The 19,361-nt window shown below is 47.8% G+C and overlaps 1 protein-coding gene across 2 annotated transcripts in view; it reads left to right on the forward strand.

Annotated features, from left to right (window-relative positions):
- LOC146179570 (uncharacterized) overlaps positions 1–10,995 on the forward strand; it is a 149,486-nt gene extending 138,491 nt beyond the window's left edge. For both annotated transcript variants that reach the window (XM_084579228.1, XM_084579227.1), the window contains exons 3-4: positions 1,675–1,872; positions 2,514–10,995. In XM_084579228.1, the coding sequence (XP_084435354.1) occupies positions 1,675–1,872; positions 2,514–3,065 (750 nt within the window). In that variant the 3' untranslated portion in view covers positions 3,066–10,995. The remainder of the gene's footprint in view (positions 1–1,674; positions 1,873–2,513) is intronic.
- Positions 10,996–19,361: the final 8,366 nt, after the last annotated feature.

Here is a 19,361-nt window from a genome sequence, read left to right on the forward strand (position 1 = left end):
CTGCCACACCCAACGTACTTTATTTTTTCCCTTTCTAGACTCGTTCGAATTGTTCTGCGTGTATTTCAAAAGAAAGAGCACCCTTTCTTTCCCTACCAATTCTTAAAAAGAAAAAAAAAAAACATCCTATTAGGACGAAAAATGTGTGGTGTCACGACCGTGGGGTACCCTATGAGCGAAGCGTCCTTCTGGTTGAGTGAGTCTTCATTTTGGAATGGATAAAAATTTGCCTGAACGTGGTGAGTGTCACAAAAAAAAAAAAAAAAATTACTTGAACTCAGCTTGGCGAGTGAGAGAGTGCCTTCTGACCATACACACCCTCGTTAAATCAGGATCTTCGTGTTATTACTGCGCCACCGTGTCTTTGGATGATTTCAGAGGAAAAACTACACACTGCTAACGATCACAATAGAACGATATCCAATCTAGCAAAATACAATCACACTGATTTCTGCACGAATAAATGCTCCCAAGTCTGCCGTTAGCTGCACGACAAATAAACGACTCACATACAAATTGAAGAACGCGCGGCGTATTGTGGAGGCTTATCTCAAATGCTGTATGTTTATGCTCCTCTCAAAAGTTCGGATGAGGAGTTCATGCTAACATTTGCCTAATTTAATTTTTATTTCGTAAGCAATACTACGCGAGGTTTCAGCCCGTCGCGTAAACCCGGCCGGAAGTCACATTTGACCTTTGTCCTTTAGAGAAGAAGGAGAAGAAAGAAAAAGAAGAATATAAGGAAAAGAAGAAAAAGAAAGAAGAAAAAGAAAGAAGAAGAACAGAAAGAGAAGCTACGTCGGCTTTGCTTAGGCAATCTACCGGGCTTAACCAGCTAATTTTAATGACTGATCTCGAAAGCAGCAACTTGGAAAACCCATGCTTATTCTGACGAGCTCTCTATACATTGCGTCGCCGTCCTCCCACCAGCACGTTTGCATGAGACGAGCCCTATGCCGCGTAAAGTTCAATTTCACTGCTCGGTATACATATATACAGCGCTGTTAACGCTACTTGCACACACACACGCTTCAGCCCACTTCGAGCCTTCTTTTCAAGATCCCCGGAAAGAGAACCTTTTGTTGCTTTACTTTCATTGGGGCGCGAGCTTAATTCAAAAGCGTTCTTTCACGCATACGCTGCCACTTGCTTTACTGGACAACATTTTGTGAAAAATGCGGCGGAACGCATAACATGGGTCTTTGGCGCCGCGCTGCGGGGTACGGATAACACGGGGTATGTGGTCACTCTCTCGAGGCAGATCATTCGGTCGTTTTGGTTTTATAGCACATGGTCGGACGTCATTCTTACTTGTGTATATGGCAAGCGAGCAATGGTCGAACACAATGAAGTCGTTGTAATGAATCATTGAACAGGACGTTTGTTTTTCGTATTGTCTTCACGCGAATTTGAACTAAGTCGAAGCAAAATAACCGTTATGGTAGGGACAGAATCCACGACCTTCTCGGCTTGTAAGGTGCAATACTGTATTCAAACTGCCCCCATCGGCCGCTATCTTCTTCAGTACTTTCACATATCAGTCAATAGAGTTAAGAAATTGGTTGTGAGTGTGACTTTGCATATCAGTCAGTGGTGTTTAGACATTGGTTGCGAGTGTGACTTTGCATAGTGCATGCTTCAAAAACGCTCGTTGCTCCGTCTTGCGGCGTGCAGGAGAAGCTTCATCTGTCTCGCGAGGCGAACCTGTCGGTGCTGCAGGTGTGCAACTGGTTCATCAACGCCCGCCGGCGCATCCTGCCGGACATGATCCGCAAGGAGGGCCACGACCCGCATCAGTACACCATCACCCGCAAGTCCTCATCCTCGTCCTCTTCCTCGTCCTCATCCTCGGGCCGGTCTCCGCCCAGTCAGGTTTGTATGCATGTCTAAATCCGAGGATCCCGCCCCGCACTACTTCAGTCGCACCAAACCGTGGATGCATTCTCAAGCCCGGGATGTGTGCAATCCCTAAAAACATGTCCACCAGGGATATCTGTTTGTAGAGATATCCCAAGAGCTGTCTCAGTGGGCCACTTGACGACGCTTTGTACGTCAGATGTACACGCGCGCTGCCGCTGTATTACGGTGTGAAGTCGCCTATCAGGCTGACTTATCTGGGTGCCTAGTAATGCACGCTACAAGTTCTTTTATAGGAAAGGTTTTACCAGAGTCCACTATTTAGGCGAGCGCCAATTCTGTAGTTATAATACGCCCGCAAGAACAAAAATCAGAAAAGTTAACATATTTTGTTAACTAACATTCTAACTATTGCATGGAGCCCGCTTTACCCCCCCCCCCCCAGTACAGCCCTAAGAATAAAATAAATTATATAAAATTATTATACTATATTATATCATTATATTATTATATTATATCAAATTATTATAAAATTTTGGATCCTCCAAAAATACACGTCTTTCTCAAATTCTTTATCTCAGCATCTATATCGCGAAATCGAAATAAATGAAGAGCTGCGCTTAGAATTCGTATTAAACTTCTTTCCTTTCACGCAGGCCTCGCTGCCGCCGCCCTCCATGCCTCCATTGGTCCATCATGGCAGTAGCAACCACCATCATCAGCAGCCGCCTCATCTGACACCCTCGCACCGCCATCACGGGTCGCCTTTCGATGTCATGGGGGCGACTGCGGGAAGCCCCGCTTCGTCGGCGCCGTCTCTCAAAGCCATCAAGGACGAGGACCTCAACAGCGACGACTCGGAGGGCCCAGCCAGCATCGGCTCGCCCAGGTCACCACTCAAGCTGACCAAGCGCTGGCAGCGGAGCCATGAGCGAGACCTCAAGGAGGACCCGTCGCCTTCCTCCTGGGATGAGGATGAAGACGAGGACGACGAAGAAGGTGACGACGACGAGGGTGACGACGAAGAAGGAGACGACGAAGAGGAGGACGACGAAGAAGAGGAAGCAGGGTCCCCGTGGTTCCGCGAGGACGTCAAGGGCTGTGGTGCCAGCGAGAGGTCCCCCGTGGACGACGATCCTTTCAGCTGCCTCTACCTCCTCGTGGACGTTGCGCTGAGCGAACTGGAGAAGCGGGCCGCGTCCAGCTGATAGCGGACAATAGCCGCCCCGCCTCCGCCGCTCAGAGGAGGGGCGAGCGTACAGCTGTTGCCGAAAGTTTAGGAGCCAAGGCACGCGCCTTCTTCGTTCGACAAGGGGAAATCTCCCGTCGCCTCCACGCGGCACAGATGAGTTGTATGCAAACGATGTCAGCTCGAGGGCGTAGAAGAGCTAAGCACTCTTCCCGGTTATTTTCGCTGATGGTGGTTCAGTGAACGGGTTTTGACCCTCGTTTCAGGTGGCGGCCCTTGACTCCTAAACTTTTGACCTGAGACACATGTGCGTGTCCGTATGTGGTGTGCGCGTGTGAGTGAATCTGCTGCGCCTCAGTTTCCGCGCTTCTCCCTCTCTTCCATCCTTTTCTCCCACTCATCACTTCCCTATCTCATGTCTCTCGGACCCAGTCTCTCAAACATTCTCGTCCTCGCCTGCACCGACACCACAACCACTACTTCGTCGCGCGGTGTGCTTCGCTAGCAGCGCCACCACCACTACCACCGCCACCCAGGACCACCACCACCATGCACCACCGTCGTCACGAGCAAGCACTACACGACACCGGCATTTCTTTGACTGAGAGAAAGAGAGAGACACCTAAATTATTCGGAGCGAGTGAAAAAAAGCACGTCCATCCTCGCGATGACCTTGAGTCGAAGATTGATTCGTGCTTTTGTAGACACTGCTTCGTATCAGATTGTGCGTGCGTAGATATCCGCGCGGTGAGGAGGTGCGCGACTCCGACAACCAGTGCCCGCGACGTTAAACACAACACGACCCTTGCTGAGGCCGAACACGGTTGGCACTTCAAGAACAGGAACCGTGTTTCATCCTCAACAAGCATTATTTTTCACTTCTTGTTTTTTATTCTCTTTCGTCAGATCTTGTGGTTTTGGAAAGTTGTCTCTCTCTTTTTTGCTACTGAGAATTCGACGCAGTCGGCTGAGTGAAATGGATGTTACCTCACTTGGCACAAGGCCGTTGTCGATGAATGTTCAGGTCAAAGAGACATTTGCGAAGAAAAAAAGATGCCCATAATCTGTTTGCAGGTTCTGCGTGTGTAAGCTGCTGCGAACTGGCGTGGTCATCGTGATTGTGCATCGTTTCCAGGTCGTAGCTATGCAAACCCGGACAACAAGAGTCTGATCTGCATGCTCGTTCAGTACAGTGGAAATACCACAAAAAGTGTTGCTGCCGCCCTCTGTATATGTCCATCGGTCGCAGTGGCGGGAATCGTGTGCAGTTCTACCCGGTCATACACTGGTCATGTACTCATAAGTTTGGCACTGCATGTGTGTTAGCGTGAAGGCAAGTATCTGTATGCACATCAAAGAGATTGTAAATGTGCCCGCCATTTTCGCTACTCTCTGAAGGTGTGCAGTGAGTGACAAAGAAAGGATACAGTTTTTAAGAGACGCTACCTGTTAATAAAAATGGCAACATTCAATTCGCAGTAGACTCCACAGGGATGACTGTCTAGTTTTTGGGCTGTATGCTCCTTTAATGGACAGGCAACATTGAGCAAAGAGGAAGTCAAATTAATTTAGTAGTTCCAGCTCTACACCGTGGCACATGGATAGTGTATGAAATTGTGGCAGCATATCATCAGTGACGCTTAGCAATGCCAGTCGACTGGTATCACCTCCTGTCGAGTCAGACTTGAGTTTTTACTCACCAAGTAATGATGGTTATATGTCTGCTCGCATATTTAGGTATTTTGTGGTATGGGAGGACCAGCTTTGTAGACTTCGATGTCTGGTTTCATGTTCAGCATCATGTCCGATTTCATGTCAGGCTTCATTTACGACTACCACCCACTGAGTAGGAGGATGTTTGTTCGCTTATATATAGCTGGACTGAGACATGCTGCACACTATGAGTAAGACTATGAGTTAAGGTTGTTGGCAGTGACATCTCCTGAGAATGTGCTTCTATATCCATTCTCTGTTGTGTCTCTTGTTGGCACAGGTGACGCTGGTACAGGTCATGACGTGAAGTGCCGACAGTCCCTTGTGAAACACTTCACTGAAAAGGCCAGTTGAGGGTGCTTGCGATTCACACTTTCGATGACAACGCCACCAACGCAGCAACACTTACATAGCAGCATGCCCCTAGGCAACGATTGTGGTCATGACCTTATGACGTTGCAGCGACAGGACACGCACACCTCAAAGAGGTGATGCTCTGGTCGCTCAGTTAACGACGTGTTGACTTTTTTCGGTATTGAGAAAAGGAAAAGAATGTTTTTTCTCTAATATGGTTACAGGTTTAGCGCATAGCGTACTGTTCTCAGAGTGTTCTTCTTGTCTTGTTTGTTTACGCGGTGTTCTGTATCTTAAAGAGCTCACAGGCACCGTCAGTTAAGTTTTTGCTCCCCCTATAGGCGAGAGTGGATGTATGATAGAGTTCGTTAAAACTTGATATTAAACGGCGCCCACATCATCTTGTAAAGCAACTCGTGTGGAACAGCTCTGGCTGCTTCCACGCTCCTAGTCGACATTTCATTGAGAGAGAAGAAAAAATGATTTAACAAAATGGTCCGTCCGTGAGTCAGTCCGTCCGTGCGTTCATTTCGTGGAGTCAGTCTTCTTATTTTGCCACCACATCTCATAAGTCTTAAAAGTTGTTTGTACATTTGCATAGTCTAAGAGTTGTTTGTCTGCAGCATTACACATATAAATATATGTATATCACCGTCTGCCCAATACCAGCCTAGTCTGTTGACAGAGTCGTCACATTATCTTCATATATTCTCACTCAGATCAGCTAAAGATATATAAATATATAGAGAGAAATATGTACATGCATGTGTAATCTAATGTACGCCGCCCAGAGGATTTAGGGAGTTTGAGGGGAGCATTTAATGTAGCAGTTAAGTAATTTGTACCTTAAAAAGATGCCCAAGATTGAAGTCATAATTATTGTTGTGAATTAATTCCTTATTAGATGCTTTTCCTAATCAGGTCGTACGGCGCAGTTTTCAGCTCGCAAAGTTTTTAGCACTGTCATCATTTTTGCATGATCGCATCATACCAGAAAGTGTCAACTTAAGGAAACACTACGAGGCAAATTCATTCCCATTTTCTAGTTACACTGTTGTGATTCCTAAAAATGCTATACTTCCTTTTCTGAAGCCTACGCACACAAATTGTTAACGTAATCTTAAACCAGTGTGGTCAAACAGCTTTGACATATGATTTCTTTATACCCTTCTTGCTAAGAAGATTGAGAATAGGATCAGGCAGTTCAGTATCCATGCTTTTGAAATAACGACTTTGTGCGAGGGTATGGGATAAGTATAAATAAAAAGTGAACACAATATAATTCATTCAGAGGAAAAAAAAAAACGTGTTATAAACTATTGCAAAAGGAAAAGTAACGCACACTCACTGGAATGGAATGGGATATATATATATATATATATATATATATATATATATATATATATATATATATATATATATATATATATATATATATACACAATGCGCTCTAGCATGATTTGCTGTTGTGGACGTTAAGCAACTGACGTCATTTGTTGGCTGCCAGTAATGAGCTCGGCGTAACTGAGCGGGAATATTTTTAAGTTGCAATTTTGAGGAGACTAAATAGTCCCGACAAATGCTGCACGAATCTGGAGATCATCTTGGCAAATTTCTCCTCTTCATTTCAAAATCAGATCTACTAGTTGCTTCCTGCGTTCGCACCAAATATTTCCCACCACCTTAAGAAAGTTCAAGATAACTGTATTGCCGTCGATGTAGAGGCCCCTCCGCTTCCTCAGTAAGACCATAGGGGGCCTCCAAGGGAGAGGGAGCCCCGCAGGGGGACGTCTTTCGCAAAGGGTCCCGTGCCAGACGGATTACTCGAGCGTACTGCTCCAAAGCCCGGCTGCGCATTAGCAAACCATATCCCGTAGGGTCACTCGAGCAGACGACGCTCTGGCGCGTGATTCCTCTGAGCAGCGCCACCAGGCGACAAATAGTGGATATATTGTCTGAACGAATAAGAATACATTTAAAGGCCACTGTTCCCGTCATTTTGGTGGGCGCAATGAAATAACATTAACCATCTCTTCACTGATGCCGCTTAAACATGCGTTCGGCTCGTGTGGTATAATTTTGTTTTCAGAATATATTTTTTTTGCAATTGCTTTCACTGTAATTGTATCCGGCTTTCAGTGAGATTGTTACATTTAGGTAGCGTTTACAGACACCTTTAAGTAACAATCGGTATGACAACAGTTACAGTAAGCAATTACCTTCCTCATAATCATTTCCTGCCTCGGTGAGTGTATTTTACCTTTAGATTGCGTTCAGAGACATCTTTCAGCAACAATCCCTGTTTACAGTGAGTGTATGTTACCTTTAGGTTGCGTTCAGAGAGATATTTTAGCAACAATCGCCGTTTAAATCGCTGAAAGCGTCGTCTGCTCGAGTGCTCCTACGGGATATGGTTTGCTAATACGCAGCCCGGCTCCGGAGGAGGGCATCTCAGGTTTCTTTCTCTCTGATTCCATCAATATGCCCGGAAGAATTGGGGTATTCCCAAATGAGATGATCCTGATTGGCTATTATCCCGCATTTGGTGCAGGTTCCTTGGAGGTTCCTCTTCCTCCCCGTATAGATAAGGTGGAAATAATCGTTTTGTTTGACTGTATCGAACGTTCGAAATTCCCTCCGCAAGTTTTGGAGTTCAGCGCCTCGCGACACCTCGTGGCAGTCGTGGGAAGTAGAAGCGTTCTGATCTGCTGGCTTGCGTGCCTTGTCATTATGGTAGAAGCAGTGCAGTGTGCCTAGCAGATGTCTAAAAGTTCTCTCAGACCGTTGCTTTGGATGCAGAAAGTGTCATAAACACTTTTTGCCGCCTGTGTGTAGGCGGCGTTAATTGCGACCGCTCTGTGTAGCGTCTGGTACTGATTTGATGTTTTTGTGTTGCGTAAGCCTCAACAAATTCACGTGGTGATCGACAAAGCAGCCAAGCCAGGGAGATCGTAGTGCAGAACCTTGCTAAACAGCTCTCTGTAGCGCCTTCGAGGCGGCATGCATTCATAGCGACCGCGTTGAATAGACGGCATTGAACGTGCGTTGGAACTCAGTGACATTGTCGGTCGCCCTAGAACACATTTGCATGCCGCGTGGCAGGATTGAATGCGCACTACGCACCAGTGACGCCAGGTGTGACTTCCTTCCCTTCACCGACTGAGGTTAATGAAGTAAGCGCAACGCCGACGCTCTTCCTGTGGTAGTAAGATGGCGGCCCTATGTGTAGCACGGCGATGTGCAGTCTCCCGCGGCAAGCGCCGGTTTTGGCCTGGCCGACAGCTGCGAAAGTGGTGCGGTAGCGGTTGAATAGTTCCAAGCTATACATGTGCGTAGGATGTGTTGCGAGCCGTGAATTACAAGGTTTTTGGACATACTTGAACGGTCGCGTGTTCGTGCGTGTGTGGTCGATGACCTCATTACGGCTCCTGACTACTCACGATGGAACCTGGATATTGGAGCTTGTTTCATATCCACAAATGCGTCGTCGTCGTTGACCTGGTCGTAGGAGGACATTGCGCACGTCTGACGTCGCGGGAGCGTAACGCATGCTTGTCGCAGCGCAGCCTGTGCGCTTGATCCGCGACAGAGTTTCGGCCCATACGAATCTGCGGCACGTCTCCCTCTAGGTAGATGTATGGTGCATGAAAAGCGACGCAGTTCTTTGAATGACCGAACTCTAAAGAGGAGTTCGCCTTTGACTCCGCAGCATGTATATATATATTTTTTAAAAGAATGAAGCGTTTGACTAGTGTTGGTAACACTGTATCATCACTGTTCGGCGAAGCATTTCAAGTTGAAAGTTGCTAAACTGCAAGGTTTCAAATCAGGCTTTGAGATAGCGGCGCTACCTAGCGATTGATGGCACACTAAGATTTCACTTCGGTGCATTGAGGAGGCCTGAGCAGTTTGGTTCGCGCGAGAAGCGTGACACGCGGCTCTTTGTAGCTTTGGACCAATGCGAGTGTCGGATCGTGTGGGGAGTTTTGAAACTGTCGTGATCAATGAGCTAGGCGTATAAAGCCCCCGTGTGCAGCGTTTCTTTCCAAAACTGGTCAACTATGTATGTACACCACTGTTTGATCGTTGCTGTATTGCTGAGCCTGCTGCTACTGTTGTTGTTGTGCGATAGATCCTCGCCCCCGGTGTTATGCCCGTACAAAATACAGGGCATTTTCTCATCACTGTTGTGACCCTGATGCGACGAAAAGAAATTGTGCCATGGCGCCTGACCTTGACATCACTTGACGGTGTCAGAGCTGGCTGTATTTTTATCGTTGTTATCGTGGACGTTAGCGCAATGTTATTGTGTCCGTGGCTCATTTGCATATTCGAATTGTGGAACACAAATACGCGCTGTAAATCAAATGTTTTATGTTAATGATCACTGGTGCACACAGGCATTCAGCGACGTTTGAGGTCGCGGCCGTTTCAGTAAAGTGTTGCTATATCACGCAAAGCGCACGAGAGCGATCGATCCGTGTCTACTCTCCAAAGACTCTGAGTACCTTCAAAACCATCGGTCACCTTTTGTGACGTCACTACTGTGAGCCCAGCTGCGCCGTAAATTCCCTAGCCATCCTGTCTAGGGACTGCGTGGCGCTATATACTTGTAACGGAAGAGGCAGCCAGATGCAGCTAGCGAGAGGTGACGTTGTAATTAAGCCTTCCGATCTCTTCACACGTGATGAGCCGGACGGTAACCCCGAGGAAGCCCTTCAGGTTTGGCGGCGACTCCTACGACTCGCGATCGGCTCAGACTTCACAAGTACTGCGTAATGTCTCGGCCACATTGATTTCATTTTGCCACAATGAAGGAGTCCTGACAATAGGAGTCAAGGTGTAGTCATAATTTAGTCCTCACTGTGCCTGCCAGCTAGTCCCTCAAATTTTAGACACCAAGCGTCAACCTGACGGTGGCATACAGCAATTACTATGACGTCAGTTACCGTGTGTGCATTTCGGGCTGTCAAGACGGATGGTGGGCAGGAAAAGAAAAGCCATGAACGGTGCCACATGAGGTAATGTGGCGTCAAGGGGTTTTCTTGTCACGTGATTTGCCATTTGCGTCAGGGACATTTTTTTGACGTCACATCGCAGTACTTCCCGACAGTAACGACTTGACTGATCGCTGTCACCGAAGAATTATTGATGTGTGGACGCTGCTCACACTCATTACTACAGGTACCATTAGAAATAAAAAAGGCACTCTAATAAGAGTTTGTCAGGACTTCATCAGGAAACAAGCCACTTCAGGGACATTTTTTTTTTCATCTCATCAGCTGTGGGTTTTCGCTCGCTGAAATCTAAAAAAAAAGAAAGAAAAGAAAACGAGCATTAAAAACGCAACTTAATTCACCGTTCACGACAGAGACGAAGAAGCCGAGAACGAGGACACACATGCGACTGGCTCCGACTGATAGGAGCCGATTGTTCTCGGTATTTGATGCATGCATACATGCCATCCGCGAAAAAAGACATCAAATGTTCTTTTTTATTCTTATTGCTATATTCCTCTCCGGTGCATTGTAGATATGGCGCGCTCATAGGCGTGCACATAGCTTTTATTTGTAGTGTGCCTGTTATGGTACGACGTTTTGTGTGTTGTTATGCCTGTTTTTTTTTTCTCTTGCGTTTTCTAGTGCAATGAGAGTTATGAGTCCAGGATTTTATACATTGTGAGTGCTTTTCTGTTGTTGTTGTCGCCGCGGCAATAATGTGGACACCTTTCACTTCTGTGAGAAAAAAAAAAGAGTGCATACACCACCACCCCGATGTCATTGTCGTTGAGGAGCAGCATATTGAATGAACTGCCATATTCCTTTATTACCTTTTTTTTTGAGAGTGCAATAAAAAGAGACGAGAGAGTTACCTTCTAGAAATGGTCCGTCTTGGTGTCGTTTTTTCCTGCGGCGGCCAGTACCATTACATGGTACTCGACCGACGGCAGAACACTGTTTATAAACGTGTGCGCACTCAGTGAATGCTTAGTAAGCAGGAGCAAACAGCAAAAGTTTAATTTTTTTCCTATCTTTGGATATTTATTAGTAATCTTACGACCTTGGTAGTGGAAGTGACAATTTATTACTGCGCGAAAACAGTTTTATTTGATAGCGGAGCTTCCTCTAGCTTAATAATAATAATCAATCAATAAATCAATCTTTATATAATCTGCGCAAGAACAACCATGTGGTCTTTGTGCTGCAGCACAAATAAAAAAAAGAAACAAAAATGAAAAAGCACAAACATGTTTACACACACAGAGAGAACACAAAAAAAGAAATAATACATGAAATGAAACTGAGACGAAAAGTATCACGGAAAGTAAGCAAACAATGAGTAGCATCACTTATATACACAGTGAGATAATTTTTGAGCACACCAGGAAAGAAAAAAAAAAAGAAGAACGGTAGATAGAAGAGAAAAAAAACGACAACAAATAACTGACATTGATTGTAGTAAAACGCTGCGGCATCGCCATCACCATCGCTTGTCTCCGGAGCCCATTTCTCGCGCTGAAGTTGTGCCCTGCGGCTGGCAATTCGACCCTGCTGGGCCCGAATTACTATATATATATATATATATATATATATATATATATATATATATATATACATATAGTGAAATGTGGATTTAATAGTTGGTTTGAACGTCTAGCGCTGCCAGTAAGTAATTCGGGCACACCAGGGTCGAATTGCCAGCCGCAGGGCACAGCTTCAGCGCGTTTTATTATTAAATCCACATTTCACTATATATATATATATATATATATATATATATATATATATATATATATATATATATATATATATATATATATATATATATATATATATATATTGTGGTTTCTACATGGACATAGGCCACCAACCACCGCGAGTTCGAGCGTCGCGCGAGCCGAAGCCCCCGATCAGCCGTCACCACGCGCACACTGAAACACCGCAGCGCGCACTCAACCTCCACCGGGAGGAGAGCACTTCGCTGCAAGGACACAAACCTCCAAGTTCACAAAGGAGACGTTTATTGAAGCGCCATCCTCCAGCAGCACACACATACACACATACACACGCGCACACACATACACCTATATACAAAACGCACATCACACACACTCAGTCACCGTGTCAAGGGAGCGCGCGAGGAGCAAGGCTCCCCTGCGCGCACGAAGTGACGCGGAGTGCGCGCCGCAAGCACGCAAGGGCGTGCTGTGATCTCTCTCTCTCTCGCAGTGACCAAAGCGTCCCTTTGAGAGAGAGTGGGCAACCACCGCAAGGTACGCCTGTCGCGGATCGTTGGATCACGATCGACAGGCTCGAGCTGCGCTCTCAGGTACGACCCGGAGCGGACGAACTCGAGTACACACTGCTCTGCGCGGACAAAGGCCGGCAGACAAGAACAGTTGCGTACGCACCTTGCGATGTCTCGGAGGGGTCTCTCCTTGAGCTCCGCTCGGACGGTCGCGCAAGCGTGGCCGTCGAAGCGGTGCTGTGTTCCCGCCAAAAGGTGCCAATGAGAACAGCCACTGAGACGCCAGGGCGGAGCTGTGGCCCGAACGACAGTGACAAGTCGTCCGAGCCTCTCTCCGCCGCCTCAGGCGGGAGAAAGGGAGCGAGGAGAACAACTGGGAAGCGGGCGGCGGCCGCGCAAAGGGCAGCCGCAGCAAGCCCGAATCCCACAATATATATATATATATATATATATATATATATATATATATATATATATATATATATATATATATATATATATATATATATATATATATATATATATATATATGACGTGACATGGCATGACATTAAACTCATAGAGCCCATCGGGTGTGACGAAAGCGGTTTTTGGGCGATCGGCCTCTGCCATCGGCACCTGCCAGTAGCCGGAACGCAGGTCTATTGAAGAACTCAGCTCCCTGCAGGCAGTCAAGGGCGTCGTCGATACGAGGGAGAGGATAAACGTCCTTGCGCGTTATCTTGTTCAGTCGGCGGTAATCTATACAGAATCAGATGGAACCGTCTTTTTTCTTGACCAGGACGACCGGAGACGCCCAGGGGCTGTGCGACGATTGGATTACGTTGCGCTGGAGCATGTCGGTCACCTGTTCGTCAATAATGAGGCGCTAGGCGGCTGAAACACGGTACGGACGCTGGCGCAAAGGGGAATGGGTGCCGGTATCAATACGGTGAGTAACGGTAGTTGTGCGCCCCAACGAATGTTGCTGAGAGTCGAACGAAGCCGCGAAACGTTGTAGGATGGCGACAAGCTGGGCTCGTTGTAAGGGCATCAGGCCAGCGTCGATGGACCGGTGGAAAACTTTGAGGGATCATGGAGTGACGACAGGAATAGGTGTTATGGCGCTGATGTGAAGGCTGGCGATGGTATCGCCAAAGGGATAGGTGGGCGTGGAATCGAGCAAAGCAGCACTACCCAGTGACTGGCCACGAAGTAAAGTGGTAGGGCAGGGGCACGGGTTACAAACAAAAATAGCACTTGAGTTGCGAAGAATTGTACGTCAGCACAGCATGGGGCAGCAACACGGATTTTTGGTCAGCGCATCGTAACGAAGGTGTGTAGATAACAGTGGCGTCGGAAAGAGCAGCACAATAAAGAGGCACAAGCACTGAGGAGAAAGGCGGAACGTCGGTGTCCTCAGCGATGTGCACGGTAGCTGCAGCAGCAGAGGGTGTGTCGAAAAAAGTGTCACTGAGGGGTGATAACTCAAGTTGAGCACGGGCGCAGTCTATTATGGCGTTATGATTGGAGAGGAAGTCCCAACCAAGGATAACGTCGTGTGATGAGCGGGCGAGGAAGAGGAATTCTATTGTGTATTGAACGTCGTCGATAACAAGGCGGGCGGTGCAGGCGGCTAATGGTCGAATGTCCTGAGCGCTGGCTGTGCGAAGAGAAATTGCAGGAAGCGGCGAATGTCCTGTGCGCTGGCTGTGCGAAGAGAAATTGCAGGAAGCGGCGTCATCACCTTTTTGAGTTTGCGACAGAGGGCATAATTAAGAACAGAAACGGCTGCACCAGTGTCTACAAGTGCTTCGACAGGAACTCCCTCGATGAATATGGTAAAGATGTTGGCTGGTACGTGAACAGGTCTTGAGTTGGTCCCTAATGGCGCAGTTCTTGCCCCCGGAACTGCGGCCGTTAGTTTTTCGTGTTAACGGCTGATTGGCGGCGGAGCATCGGAGAACGGGAACGACGGCCAGGAGAAGGCGAGCGGTGGGAGCGGCGATCGTAACTTGAAGAGGACTGCGGAGGAGGCTCAGGGAACACAGGCGAGGGGGACGGAGGAAGATTGTACATTGGCTCACGTGTATAGTCGTAGGGACGAGGGCCACGATTGCGGCACAAACGAGCCACATGGCCGGCGACTCCACAGGCGTAGCAGATAGGTCGGTTGTCTTGTGTGCGCCAAGGGTTGGAAGGGCGTGGCTGTGGTCGACGGCGGAGAACTGGACGATAAGGGGGGATTGTAGATTGCTCATTTTGCTGGCGTCCCTGAGGCTCGTATAGGAGGGGAGGCCGGCTGTACACAGGGGCGACAGGGGGTGGTGGCCGCACCAAAACATCAGCGTACGTGAGAGGAGCCGCCACCAGCGGCTGCTGAGGAGGTGAAGGCAGAACTTCAGCGACCTGCTTTTGTATGACACGCTGAAGAGTGGGAGTGAGCGGCGGCGCAGGCGCAGGTGCTGGCGGGCAAGTGAAGGCGGACAAGGAAAGCTGGCGTGCGACTTCCTCGCGAAAAAAATTGTTGAATGTGCTGAATTAGCGACTGATGGTCCTGGGCACCGTCCCCGGAGAGAGCCAAGCTGGAAAGAGTGGCCTGCTGAAGGCCAGCACGTCGTGTGGAAAGCCGCCTCTTGCGCAGCTCATCGAAGCTTTGGCAGAAGTTTATAACGTCGGACACAGTTTGGGGGTTTTTGGCGACGAGCATCTGGAAGGCGTCATCGTCAATGCCTTCCATAAGGTGTCCGATCTTCTCGGCGTCGCTCATAGTAGGGTTTACGCGCTTACACAGGTCTACGAAATCTTCTATGAAACTGGTGAAGTTTTCGCCGGTTTGTGGTACCCGACTTCGCAAGCATTGCTCGGCGCGAAGCTTACGTATAGCGGGACGGCCAAAAACTTCGGTCAGGCTGGTCTTGAGAGCCGTCCAGGTAGAAATGTCACTCTCATGGTTGCGAAACCATAAATTGGCAACGTCGCTCAAATAGAAAATGACGTTTGTGAGCTTCACGGTGTCGTCCCACTTGTTGTACGCACTTACGCATTCATACGACGCCAACCAGTCTTCTACATCCGTGTCATCAGTGCCGCTGAAGATGGCTGGGTAGCGCTGACGCGCTGCACCGGGACAGATGACAGGCGATGGGGTTGGCGGTTGGCTGGCGGTCTCAGGCATCGCGGAAGTGGTAGGCAAAGCTCGGCTGCGAAGCTGCAGGTTGAGGGGAACACCCAGCACCTCTACCACTTGTTGTAGAAGACCTTGACCTGGGCGATACGTCGTCAACAGTCAATAGAACGTTCTGCGATCAGTCGTGAGACGTGTCAGCACACGTACGAGCGTCGAAGCGAGCTTCGTTGTCGTTTTTTTTTCCTGCCCGTCACGCGCGTTGAACATGCTTGTCGTCATTCTCTTCAGCAATAGGCGCTGAACATATCAGAGCCCAATACCTATTTTACAATGTATATATATATATATATATATATATATATATATATATATATATATATATATATATATATATATATATATATATATATATATATATATATATATATATATATATATATATTAATTCGGGCACAGCAGGGTCGAATTTCCAGCCGCAGGACACAGCTTCAGCGCGAGAAATGGGCGCCGGAGACAAGCGATGGGGATGGCGATGCCGCAGCGTTTTCCGTTCTTTGTTTTCTTTACAATAATAATAATAATAATAATAATAATAATAATAACAATAATAATAATAATAATAATAATAATAATAATAATAATAATAATAATAATAATAATAATAATAATAATAATGATAATAATAATAATAATAATATTATTATTATTATTATTATTATTATTATTATTATTATTATTATTATTATTATTATTATTATTATTATTATTATTATTATTATTATTATTATTATTATTATTATTATTATTGGTTCACGTAAAGGGAAAGACGCAGTGTCTGTCACAGTTGGTCTGTGGACATCTGAACCGCACCGTAAGGGAAGGGATGAAGGTGGTAGTGAAAGTGGAAAGAGAGAAAAGGGAGCCATAGTGGAGGGCTATATAGTAATTTCGACCACCTGGGGATCTTTAACGTGCGCTGACATTGCACAGCACACGGACGCAACTTCGTTTCGCCTCCATCGAAACGCAGCCGCCGAGGTCGGGTTCGAACCCGGGTACTCCGGCACAGTAGTCGGGCGTCTTACCACTGCACCACCTCGGCGGGACACCTCTAGCTTCCACTGATTGATTGATTGATTGCTTTATAGGAAGGGAAATCTAGCTTCCCCTGTTGTTGTTGTTGTTGCTGTGGCTGTAGGAAGAAGGAAACGAAAATGCACGGGCCTGCTACTGGCTCTGTCGCTGAGCCACCTCTGCTGCCTCGATGAGAAAATAGAGAAGAAAAAAGAAGAGGGAGGGAAAGACGCGTTCCGCAACAGCCGTCGTCCACTACCACCGAAGCGATGGCGGGTGCAATGACAGCCTACAACAGATAAAAAATTGGTAATGGCTTAGCTTGGTTAAGCCTGGTAATTGCGAAAGCAATAACTGTGGCTACGCCTAGGTTCAGCTGGTGGTGTAGCTGGTTGTGGTACTTGTGGTTATGCAGTGATTCACTCTGGCCACGGCATATGGTTCAACTATTGTTTATTGCGGAGTGCTACCTGGTTATTCTATGTATAACTATAGTAGCGAGGCAAGGAGTGCCGTGGCTGCAACGATATACTTGGTTGTGGGTGAGGTTAAGGCAGAATGTACAACTGCCGCTCCGGCACCGGCTGTAACGGGATTCTTTACGCCAGCAGAAATGAAAGCATCGCTGGAGACTGCGTTGGTTCCACCTGAGGAAGCACACGCGGAAAGGTGAGAGGAATGTTCTGTTCACCTGGCGTGTCTGCGATGACCGGATGGCTCAAGCGACGGCAGCGGTTTCCTCGGCAGGATGCCTGAGGCACGCGCGTGTGTGATTACCCGCGGAAAGATAAAGAATTACGGGAGGCGCGCTCGTTTCAGACTATGGATCATGCCGGGGGGAAATAGGTCTGAAAACCGCGGCGGCGTCGCTGCGGGAGATTGGGTGGCAGTGGGGGTTGACCGTGTGCCCTTTTCTCACCATGCTCACTAATAGCGCGAGTGTAATATCGCACGATAACTACGTGGGCCATAAAAGCCCTGTCTGCATGGACCGACAGCGGAGGATCGAGTTGGAGAGTTGAGTGTGCTTAACCCTACAGGGTTTACATGGACTCGACCCGACGAGCGCAGAACCGGCTCTGGACGAGCGGCGATAATGGCAACACCTCGCGTCGAGGCGAAGAACTAGAAGACGGCACCCGATTCCGGCTTTCCCCCCACGGATTTGTAGCGTTTTCCGTACTGCTCTACTCTCCCACTGTGCCCCTACTCAACCCGACAACGTTTACATGCTTCCTGCAGCGGGGTCAACTCTAGTCAATCCACTCCCTGCACGGGAATTGACTAGACTCGGCCGGTCGTCTCCTCGACCCGACCCGACGGGGTTTACATGAACCCGGTACCCGGTTCTCGACCCGATAATTCAACTCAACTCACTCCTGTCGGGCCCATGAAAAAGCCGCTACAATTGGGCAGGAGATTCATGCGTATCCCCAGAGACTACACACTCGCCCGGCCGAAGCCAGTGACGTAGGTCACGCACCACACTCACCACAGGGCCAGCGCCTTTTGGTTCGAGTGTAACTGAATTCCACAGTGTGACACTGCGCGAATGACATCAATCACAAATATCACTCGTTGAAAGGGACACTTAATTTTTAATTTTGGATAACGCAAATAACCTTGCAGCAACACAATGGTACGGTAAAAATATATTTGAAAATATTTTACAGCGCCCGAATGCTGGCAAATCGCGGTGCAGGCGGGGCCTCGGATATTCCGCAGTCCCGCGGTCCCCAGAGAGACAGATCCGGATGGCGGTGCACTATAGTCAGCAGAAAATGACTGTACGCGAGAGCGGCTCTAAAATCTGGCCTAAAGAATAATGTTAAAACCGCCAGCATATAACGAGAAACCGCATAAGCTATTGGCTGAGGATAACACGAACACCTTTTGAAAGTTGTTATATTTCGGTTCTAGTTTCGCCCAAACCGATACCGCTGGCTCTCCCCTGTTGTGGCGCTTGTACCACACTTTTCCGTATATCATGGGGCTATGCAAACAAGCTTGCAGTCTTGTAGTGACCGTCATCTATACTACGTGTGGGAGGCGGCCCTGACTGGTGAAAAGCCTAGCACAAAGTACAAGCGAGTCCGGCTAGTACGCGAGTCGACTTCTGCCAGCATTCCAACCTGATCTGCTCTACAATCCTCCCACTCAACTTCAATTTAGACATAAAAGGTGCATCATCATTATCATCGTCGTCTAAGTACGACTCTGCAAAAATGCGCTGCACGTTGATAGCCAGCAGCTTTGATTTCCTTCCGACCTGCTGTATCGTCATCAGCGCCATTCCAAAATAATCAAACTGGTAGTTTCTCAAGTTGCCCCGCCGGGGTGGTGCAGTGGTAAGACGCCCGACTACTGTGCCGGAGTTCCCGGGTTCGAACCCGACCGCGGCGGCTGCGTTTCGATGGAGGCGAAACGAAGAGGCGTCGTGTGCTGTGCGATGTCAGCGCACGTTAAAGATCCCCAGGTGGTCGAAATTACTCCGTAGCCCTCCACTACGGCTCCTCTTTCTCTCTTTCCACTTTCATTCCCACCTTCCTCCCTTCCCTTACGGCGCGGTTCGGGTGTCCACAGAGCAAGTGTGACAGTTACTGCGCCTTTCCCTTCCTGTGAACCAATTTATTTATTTTTATTTCTCAAGTTACATTACTGCCAATCATCTACTCATCTGATCCCATCTATTGACCTACTGATGTGAGTTTGTTTAGAGTGCCGGGAAGGATGTGTATGATTGCTATGACGTTTATTTCGGCACCCCCCTCCCCCAACTCTTGTGTAGTACATACAGTTTTGTGGCGGACTCCGGTA

The sequence above is a fragment of the Amblyomma maculatum genome, chromosome 9, assembly GCF_055883805.1.
Source record: "Amblyomma maculatum isolate TAMU_Amacu chromosome 9, ASM5588380v1, whole genome shotgun sequence".
NCBI classification, from domain to species: domain Eukaryota; kingdom Metazoa; phylum Arthropoda; class Arachnida; order Ixodida; family Ixodidae; genus Amblyomma; species Amblyomma maculatum.